Raw genomic sequence first — 10,718 nt, 5'->3', positions numbered from 1 at the left:
TTATCAGCCATCTGGTTTCCATAACACAAGCGAAAGCTTAGTATGCGATCTGATTGTACCGTGTGTGAAAATTGTCTGGAAATATTTATTGAACTATTGCATAGCTTCTATCGCGGGCCTTGAGCGCGGGGACCGAGTCGAGAAATTCCGTAACGAAAAAACCTCACGCTCCCCACTCCGACGGGCGGAGGTGTGGCTTGAAGGCATAGCATGCAATAGCTTTACCGCGGCAGTCCCCGAGTGACACTCGTCGTTTTTTTATTTATATTATTAAAAAATTGTGTTTTCCTATTTGTCTCTCTTTATAGAAACAAATCTTTCGATTTCTCTTTAACGTACTTATTACTTTTCTTTTTGGAGTGAAACTTCTTTAGGCGCGTTGAGAGTATTTAATCTCAATGTGGCGTAATCGCAATACCGAAACATCATGGAGGAAGGCGACGATTTTGGTATGTGAATCAACACTGTTTCACTTTTGATACGTGCGCACGGCACACACGCTCTTCTTTTTATCTTATTGTCTCTTTCCAAGTCAAGCCTACTCTATTTATGTATTTATTTAATATCGAATACAACTGCTATGTGTATGAAAATTTGAAGAAATAAGCTTGCCCATAAAAGGAACTTAAAAATAACTTTAATTAAACTTTCAACGTAGTTTAAACTGCGTTTATAGTATAACAAGTACATTAAAATATACATAATATTTTTATAATAATTGTCTGTTTAAATTAAACCAACGGTTATTTTAAACTGAAGTTTACAAGAAAACTTGATCATTAAGACCTTATTCTTTAATTCCATTTTTTGATAATAAATATATATTTTTGCGTCTTTCCCAATTATTTATCTCGTTTAGAAATGTTCTCATTACACTATTAACTTGAAAAATGATAATTCGTTAATATTAATGATTCAACAATAATAAGTTTTGTTTGTAAAACAAATTATACATATACAGGGTGTCTCAAAAGAAAGTTTATATTTTGTGGATGAATAAAAAAAACGTAAGCGGTGTATTGAAAAAAATGTTTATTAATTATTAAAGTGCTAATTTCTATTCTTGATAATTTCTTGTGGGGGTATCTTAAATATAAAGTGTATGTCAAAAAACCAACTTCTCTAGTGCATTGAAAAGAAAATATCCGACACGAAATGGCAGCCATCACTGTGTCTACCTGCCGAGCTGTCATAAATAATTTTAGTGTTCGATTAAATGAGTGCCGTGAACGCAATGGACTGCATTTGGACGATATTATTTTTAAGAAATACATTCCCATATTATGCACTTTAATCTATATATATATAAAACTCAAAGGTGACTGATATGATATAGTGATCTATCAACGCACAGCCCAAACCACTGGACGTATCGGGCTGAAATTTGGCATGCAGGTAGATGTCATAACGTAGGCGTCCCCTAAGAAAGTATTTCCCGAAATTCTTGCGGGAACGGGGAAAAACGGGGATGCACGTACAAAGTCGTGGGCGGAAGCTAGTAATTAATAAACATTTTTTCAATACACCGCTTACTTTTTTTTTTATTCATCCACAAAATATAAACTTTCTTTTGAGACACCCTGTATATTATATTATATTATTTATTAAAAAAACGGTAAAGTATATAAATCTAAGGCATAATATATTGAAGAAGGCAACCCAAGATGCACATTTTCATATTACATTACTTTTACACATAAGTAGTTAATATTAACATATTATATAATACATAATGTATTTTTTTTAATATGGGGTTGCCATCTGCGAGGTTTTTTTAAGATTAATTCATGTGGATTTAATTATTAAATCAAAATTGGATAATAAATTAAAATATATTTTTTACGTGTTATGAATTAAATTGAAATCTATTTATGACAAAAAAAAAACAACCCACTTTTGTATTCTTATTTCCTGGCAACCCTAACTGTTACAATTTTAGAATATAGCACAGAGTCCAAATTTAAATGTGTAGCCAATTTTAATTTTGTGTAAAAATTATACCATATTATTCCTAAAAAAAAACAATATTTAGTCTACACTAAGAGAACTACTTCCGCAAATTGTACAGAAACATACTAAAATGAAGTTGAAAGTATCCAAAACTAATTTTATTTAAAATATATCAGTTTACATTGTGTAAAAAAGAAACAGTACTTAGGCTGGTTGCAGAGCTTGACCGACCGTCAGTGCGTACCGTCGGTCCTGACGGCATCAACAATGTGTATGACTATGACACTAATGCGCATGACAATACGCGTGCGTATGGTCGGTCTAGCTATGAACGGTTTTATGAATTTCCATACATATGACAAGCGCGACTGACGTACGCACTGATAGTCGATCAAGCTCTGCAACCAGCCTAAACATTTTTAATTAATCCAAAGCCATACGCTATTGAAACTAAAAACAAAAACACAAAAATTCCCTAATTTAAAAAAAAATGGCTACCCATTTAAAAATCCCATCCTGTATACACAATAGATGTTATATTATACATACACATTGATATACTATAAACAACAAGACTCACAATTGCTTACAAAAAAACTCATTAAAACTTGAAAAAACATTTCATTGAAATTAACACCTTATTTCGTCGCAGTAATGTTCAAATTCTATTGCTCGAAAACTCTGCCTATTAGACGCGTAGGCAGAGTTTTGATTCGGACATCTACACTAATATTATAAAGAGGAAAACTTTGTTTGTTTGATTGTAATTAATAGGCTCATAAACTACTGGACCGATTTTAAAAATTTTTTCACCATTCGAAAGCAAGACCAACAGGAGCGGAGCCACGCGGGTGAAACCGCGCGGTACAGCTAGTGTTCTATAAGTTTAAAGTCCATTGTACAGTGGCGCTTATTACAAAACTCTGCCCATTAGACGCGTAGGCAGAGTTTTGATTCGGACATTTAATTTTCAGCATTATGAGTCTAGTTTTTTTTATAGTACGTCGATTGTTGTTGTTGATGAAAATGATTATTCTTGATGTTGTTGATGCAATTCACCTGTCGCTGTGTTCAGAGTTGCAATTCTGTTTGTGGTTCTTACTATCGTAGTGTAGCAGGCAACCGACTGCGCCGAAATAGCTGCGAATTTTACAATTGATAGTCAGTAAAGTTAATATAAGTAATAGTTATCAATAGTCTCTAATATGACAAATAAACAAGATAGTAATTGCTAAAACTCTTGACTCTATATGTCCCATTATAATAAACATTGTGTGCTTTCGATGAAGTCCGAAACGGCTGGACCGATTTCGATGATACTTTCACTTCGCACATAAGTTGCACAAAATTGCCTGGAAACATTTTGCGCTTTAAAAATTTTGAAATCACTACTTAAGTAGTATAAAACAATATCGCTATGTATACCAAAAATATGATTAAATCTTTAAAACTACGCAACGGATTTTGATGCAATTTTTTTTAATAAATAGAGTAATTTTCGAAGAAAGTTTAAATAAGTATATAATTTGTTAAGTTTTCTATAAAGCAGAAAGCTAGTCTAGTCTTAATTTATTTAATTATCTATATATATAAAAACGAAACCCGTTTCGCGTTGTCACGGCATCACGTGTGAACGGCTGAACCGATTTCGATAATTCTTTTTTTATCATATTCCTTCCAGGATGGTTCTTATGTAGAGAAAACGAAAATATGTACCACGAGCGAAGCCGGGGCGGACCGCTAGTTAAGTAATAAAATACAAACCCTTCGTGTTCAAGGAACAACGCTTTCAAAGCACCCTTGGACCAGTAGGACATCGCGTACGACAACAGTTTCATAGACAGCGGGTTCACTCGCAGGAAGTTGCCGCAGAAAACTACCTGTTTATAATAATAATAAAATATTATTGGAGTTATACTTCTTTTGGCGTGATGGAGAAAAATGATGAGAGTGAATTTTTACGATGCGCGCGCACACCGACACCTAAATTTAACAGCATGAAGTTAGTTCTAGGTGGTATGAAAATTGATAACTATGTTCAAGTTGTATATTCTAGTATTTTCCATACGCCAAAGAAGTATAACTTCTAACGCGTGTACATAAGTACACACACTCTTTTTTTTCATATGCCAGACTTTCCTGAGTAGTTATTTGTTAAAAGAAGAGCGCGTGTGCCGAGCACATGTGTCAGAAGTGAAACTTCTTTGGCAAGCTTCAAAGGTACCAAAATCGTCGTCTTACTCCATGACGCAACTGTCAAATTTTATTTTCAACGCGCCTAAAAAAGTTTCACTTAAAAAAAAATGGGAGACTATAAAAAAAGTTTACTTTTTCCAACGTCATTCTTTATGAATATGTCGTGGTCATATCGTAGATTTGATCATTTCATGATATGAGTGGCCATTTCACGAAATGGTCGCATATCGTGAAATGGCCAATTTAGTTTGGCCACATCATGATGTGGCTTGGGCAGATCAATGATAAGAAATCGTTTAACGATATGGCCAATTAACGCACGGTTTTTTCATGAAATGATCAAAATTATTTGATCATATCGTAAAATAGTTACATTAATCGTTGGTAGAGGCGCTGCAAGCTCTGTGTTTATGTGATAAGATGGTGGCCGCTGGCGAAAATTAAATTATTCGCAGTTAAAAACTTCTTAATTCGTTTAATAACAATATTATGAAGAAAGTCATAGCAAAGAATTTACGACAAAGAGGTACGAGTACTATGGAAAATGTGGATATCTTATATGTATTTAAGAAAAAATGCGACTTAAATAAAATAATTTAAGAAACTACTACTATATTATTATAATTGTTTGTTTTTTAAAAAGCGATCCGCTTCTGGCGCTCGCCGGCCGCTGCCGCGGCACGCTCGCTTTGCTCGCTCGGCTTGTGCGTTGTTTATCAAAGTCTAACCTAACCTAACCTAAATGTTTTCTATTGCAAAAACGATTCGCTTCTGGCATTCGCCGGCCGCTGCCGCGGCACTAACTATTACACTTACACTTTTAGAATATAGTTATTCTGAAATTTTTTAATATTTAATGGACTCTTTATATTTTATACGATCTGGCCAAATGTGGATGACCAAATCGTGAAACGTTGACGATTTAACGATCTGATCAAACTATGTTGGCCATTTCACGATATGCGACCATTTCGTGAAATGGCCACTCATATCATGAAATGATCAAATCTACGATATGACCACGACATATACATTATTAAAAATGCATGTAACATGTAAACTAAAATAAATGAATTATACCACTACATAGTATAAAACAAAGTCGCTTTCTCTGTCCCTATGTCCCTTTGTATGCTTAAATCTTTAAAACTACGCAACGGATTTTGACGCGGTTTTTTTAATAGATAGAGTGATTCAAGAGGAAGGTTTTAGACTTTAGTATATAATTTATTAGGTTTTAGACAAAGCGGGCGAAGCCGCGGGCGTTAAACTAGTTTATTCATATAATACTAGCTTACCGCCCGCGGCTTCGCCCGCTTTCTCTAAAACGATTTGAGATTTAAACTATCCTATCTCTCAAGTTGGATCGAACTGCACATGGTGTGCGAATTTTATTATAATCGGTTAAGTGGTTTAGGAGTCCACTGAGGGCAAACATTGTGACACGAGATTTATATTTAACTAGCTGTTCCGCGCGGTTTCACCCGCGTGGCTCCACTTTTTTTCTTTCTTTTCTTTCACTCCTGTTGATCGTAGCGTGATGATATATAGCATATAACCTTCTTCGATAAATGGGCTAGCTAACACCGAAAGAATTTTTCAAATCGGACCAGTAGTTCCCGAGATTGGCGCGTTCAAACAAACAAACAAACTCTTCAGCTTTATAATATTAGTATGGATACGATATACATATGTCACTCACCCGCTCTATCCTCTGGTTGGACGCGCAGAGCCGCGCTATGGAGCCGATATTGTTCGTGATTGTTACAAGCGTGGCTCTAGCCAGGTCTTCCCGGGATACTTTAGCCCGTCTGTCCGCTGAGCACATGTGCCCGAAACTGGAAATAAATTACATTATTTAAAAAATATATAAAAAAACGACGTGTGTCACTCGGGGACTGCCGCGGTAAAGCTATTGCATGCTATGCCTTCAAGCCACACCTCCGCCCGTCGGTGTGGGGAGCGTGAGGTTTTTTCGTTACGGAATTTCTCGATTCGGTCCCCGCGCTCAAGGCCCGCGATAGAAGCTATGCAATAGCTTAAAAAATAAGTTGTTAGATTAAAATCTACATTTATATAGCCAATGATGAGGTCTTATTCCATGTTTTTCGGTCATGCTATAAGAAATATCCAAACTAATATTATAAATGCGATAGTAACTCTGTCTGTCTGTTACTCAATCACGCCTTAACTACTGAACCAATTTGCATGAAATTTGGTATAGAGATATTTTGATAGCCTATGGTTACTCGTGGATAATGTAGCTTTCGAATGGTGAAAGAATTTTTAAAATCGGTCCAGTAGTTTATGAGCCTATTCATTACAATCAATCAAACAAACAAACAAACAAAGTTTTCCTCTTTATAATATTAGTGTAGATAAAAATGAAACCGTTTTCCTTGATCACAGCATCACGCGTGAACGGGTGGACCGATTTCGACAATTATTTTTTTATAATATTCCTTGAAGCACGAGGATGGTTCTTACGTAAAGAAAACATAACCATGTACCACGGGAGAAGCCGGGGCGGACCGCTAGTTATGTATAAGTTGTTTGGATACCAATAAAAAAATAAAAAAAAATGTGTGCGTGTACTAGTGTACACACGTAAGATGTGAAACTTCCATAAGACCTTATTTTTCAAAAAAAAAATTTACTATATGCAACTTTACAGAAATACGTCGAATCACGCGTCGTAGGGATTAGAAAAAAATGGCGCGTTAGAAAGAAAGAAAGAAAAAACATTTATTTCAAGGACATAATAAAACAAAGTCTTAAAAACATGATAAACAAAACAATAAAAAAGTAAGTAAGTAAGAAATGCACGCACAGCGCTGGTTTTCAGTGGCCCCTAAATGTTACGAAAAAATGTTACACTAAATTTTTTCCCAACCCCGATAAAGAAGATTCACTTCAATAAATGCAATCACCTGCTGGCCACGAGATCGCTGCAACTTTACAGAAATACGTCGAATCACGCGTCGTAGGGATAAGAAAAAGATGGCGCGTAACGAAAAAAATGTTACACTAAATTTTTTCCCAACCCCGATAAAGAAGTTTCACTTCAATAAATGCAATCACCTGCTGGCCACGAGATCGCCCCTGAGCCGGAACCGCTCGTAGTCCCCCCCGTATATGTCCCGCACCAGCTTGTCCACCGTCGTGTTGTCGCCCGACGCCGCCAGCGATATCGCCTCCTCGAAGCTGCTGCAGCCCGTTAGTAGGCAGCACAGGCCCAGGAATGTGCCGCCACCCAGACTGGAAACCAGATAAAATACATAAGAAGAGTGGAAAGAAGAAAACGCACAACAATTTCATAGTTAAATATCGAACAAACACCTAAAAGATACAGATATCTCGTGAAGGTTAAAGTGAAATTCTCACACGCACACACACATACACACTCGCATTCACGCACACACACGTAGAGCTAAATGCTAATGTACTGTGTACCTAGTGCGAGTTTTCATCGAGTACGAAACGTTACTATCGCGTTTGCGTCACAGCCGAATTAGTATGGGAAATCGAACAGCGCCCCTAGCGGACGTATGGGGAAGCTTTGATTCCCCATACAAATTTCGCTGTGACGCAGACGCGATAGTAACGTTTCGTACTCGATGAAAACTCGCACTAGGCACACTGCTGTAGCCGGTGAGTAGGCAGCACAGGCCCAGGAATGTGTCTCCACCCAGACTGGAAACCAGATAGATACATAAGAACACACAACAATTTCATAGTTAAATATCGAACAAACTCCTAAAAGATACAGATATCTCATACACGCGAGCGGTAAAGTGAAAATCTCACACGCACACACACAAAACGAGATCACATACATTTTATAAGAAGGGTGGAAAGAAGAAAACACACAACAATTTCATAGTTAAACTAGCTTCCGCCCACGAGTTTGTACGTGCATCCCCGTTTTCCCCCGTTCCCGCAAGAATTTCGGGAAATCCTTTCTTAGGGGACGCCTACGTTATGACATCTACCTGCATGCCAAATTTCAGCCCGATCCGTCCAGTGGTTTGGGGTGTGCGTTGATAGATCACTATATCAGTCACCTTTGAGTTTTATATATATAGATGATATCGAACAAACACCTAAAAGATACAGATATCTCGTGAAGGTTAAAGTGAAATTCTCACACGCACACACACATACACACTCGCATTCACGCATACACACGTAGAGCTAAATGCTAATGTACTGCTGCAGCCGGTGAGTAGGCAGCACAGGCCCAGGAATGTGTCTCCACCCAGACTGGAAAGCGTCGAATTTTTTTTATAAAACACACCCGAAGATTTAATTTGATTTGACTTGGCGAAAACACACACACACATGAGATATACACGTAGATATATTTATAAGCACACACACACACGGGCGCACTCTCATACATCTATAATATATATATGTCTATACCTTCATCACACGCGAGCACATTCGACTAGAACGAACGTTAACGTCAACTTCATTATTGAATAGTTTTAAACGAACGAAGAATTTTCCCATTAATGTATACTAATTTTATAAAGCTGAAGAGTGCTTTTTTTGTTTACTTTGGACTTACTTTGGACTGACCGGTTGGCTTGGTTAGTAGTGGCCCTGCCTTCCAAGCCAGAGGTCGTGGGTTCGATTCCCATCCGGGGCAAATATTTGTGTGATGAACATAGATGTTTGCTCTGCTTCTGGGCGTTAATTATCTATATAAGTATTTATTTAAAAATTATATATGTATGTTTATCAGCCATCTGGTTTCCATAACACAAGCGAAAGCTTAGTATGGGATTAGATCGTGCCGTGTGTGAAAATTGTCCTGAATATTTAATTTAGTTAATTTAATTAACTTCAACCAGCTAATTTCAGGAAGCACGGGTCCGATTTGAAAAATTAATTCACTGTCGCTACAGCCTGCCTTATAGGACGCCCGTGTCACAGCTGTGGAAACATAATATATGGGTTGATAGAATTTCCGCAATGGGAAATGCTAAAACATACCATGTTTACACATGCACGTCTCGAGAGCAACTGAACAGCGATGAACACACTGGTGGCTTGGAAGTCACCTGAGTGGCGACAAGGTCAAGGTGCTAGTGTCTTGTTATTTAGATTTCTACGGATGTTGACGACTAACCTGGTACCACTAACGCGGCAATAATCGTTCGGTGCGCTGACAACAAGCATGGAAACCCCGCTGCCAATGTTGACGAGCAGAAACGGGTACGGGCTGGAGAAGTCGTACGGCTTGCGTACGTACTGCGATAGGGACGCTTCTAAGTACGGCGGCTGGAACATAAATATCATATTATCCTACTAGTTCTACTAATATTATATCTTAATATATATAAATCTCGTGTCACAATGTTTGTCCTCAATGGACTCCTAAACCACTTAACCGATTATAATAAAATTCGCACACCATGTGCAGTTCGATCCAACTTGAGAGATAGGATAGTTTAAACATGTAGGTACCACGGGCGAAGCCGGGGCGGACCACTAGTTATATACTAGGTTTCCGCCCGCGGCTTCGCCTGCGAAGTCAAAGAAAAACGCACATATTGGAATTTCCGGGGTTGCGTCATTTTGCCGGTATAAAAAGTAGCCTATGTCCTTTCTCGGGTATCTAAATATCTCCATACCAAATTTCATGAAAATTGGTTCAGTAGTTTAGGCGTGATTGAGTAACAGACATACAGAAAGAGTTACTTTCGCATTTATATTATTAGTATGGATTATAAATGCGAAAGTTTGTTAGGGTGTGTGTGTGCGTGTTTGTTACTCTTTCACGCAAATACTACTGAACCGATTACAATGAAATTTAGCACATATATAGAGGGTAACTTGGATTAACACATAGGATAGGTTTTATCCCACGGGAACGGGAACTATGCGGGTTTTCCTTTGAAAACGCGGGCGAAGCCGCGGGCACAAAACTTAGATATTGCGTTGTATTTAATTCTTTCTAATAAACTCCTTCAAAAGGAGTTGAAAATGTCTGAATATTTGCATTTATAATATGTTATTAATTTAAGTATATTTGTATTAAAATACTAACCGAGTTTTCATTGACGCCATCTGGCGGTGCCCAATAGTAACACTCCTGCGGGTTCATAGAGTCGACGAACAGAACGCCCGCTATGAGCGCGTCCAGCTCGTCCAATTTTGATAGCCGCATGTTCACTTCCTGAAAGATAGATGAAAATATAGATATAAGATAGTAACGTTAGGTACAAGTGTCTATAAATACTTGTAAAAAGTTTTTAATTTGAGTTTAAGAATAAATGTGACCATTTATTTACATGCTGGTGAATATTAAGTTTATTTGAATAAAAATTTGAAGTATTAACTCAATAATATATTCAATATAATAGACAAAAATCAATCAAAGCTAAACCTTATTAGAGCACCTTTTTAACCGACTTCAAAAAAAGGAGGAGGTTATCAATTCCGCCGGTATGTTTTTTTTTTATGTATGTACACCGATTACTCCAAGGTTTCTGAACCGATTTACGTGATTCTTTTTTGTTCGAAGCGGGATGGTGCCGAATTGGTCCCATAAAAATTTTATT

General features: G+C 37.2%; 1 protein-coding gene across 4 annotated transcripts in view; it reads right to left on the bottom strand.

Annotated features, from left to right (window-relative positions):
* Nucleotides 1-2,767: 2,767 nt before the first annotated feature.
* LOC123702105 (pantothenate kinase 3) overlaps nucleotides 2,768-10,718 on the bottom strand; it is a 30,455-nt gene continuing 22,504 nt past the window's right edge. For all 4 annotated transcript variants that reach the window (XM_045649748.1, XM_045649749.1, XM_045649750.1 and 1 more), the window contains 6 exons: nucleotides 10,205-10,333; nucleotides 9,284-9,435; nucleotides 7,228-7,404; nucleotides 5,849-5,984; nucleotides 3,715-3,830; nucleotides 2,768-3,090 (listed from right to left, as the gene is read on the bottom strand). In XM_045649748.1, coding sequence (XP_045505704.1) covers nucleotides 3,006-3,090; nucleotides 3,715-3,830; nucleotides 5,849-5,984; nucleotides 7,228-7,404; nucleotides 9,284-9,435; nucleotides 10,205-10,333 — 795 coding nt within the window. In that variant the 3' untranslated portion in view covers nucleotides 2,768-3,005. The remainder of the gene's footprint in view (nucleotides 3,091-3,714; nucleotides 3,831-5,848; nucleotides 5,985-7,227; nucleotides 7,405-9,283; nucleotides 9,436-10,204; nucleotides 10,334-10,718) is intronic.

The sequence above is a fragment of the Colias croceus genome, chromosome 23 (genome assembly GCF_905220415.1).
Source record: "Colias croceus chromosome 23, ilColCroc2.1".
Taxonomy (NCBI): domain Eukaryota; kingdom Metazoa; phylum Arthropoda; class Insecta; order Lepidoptera; family Pieridae; genus Colias; species Colias croceus.
Note: the sequence above shows the minus strand (reverse complement) of the source record. Positions and strands in the feature narration are given on the sequence as shown.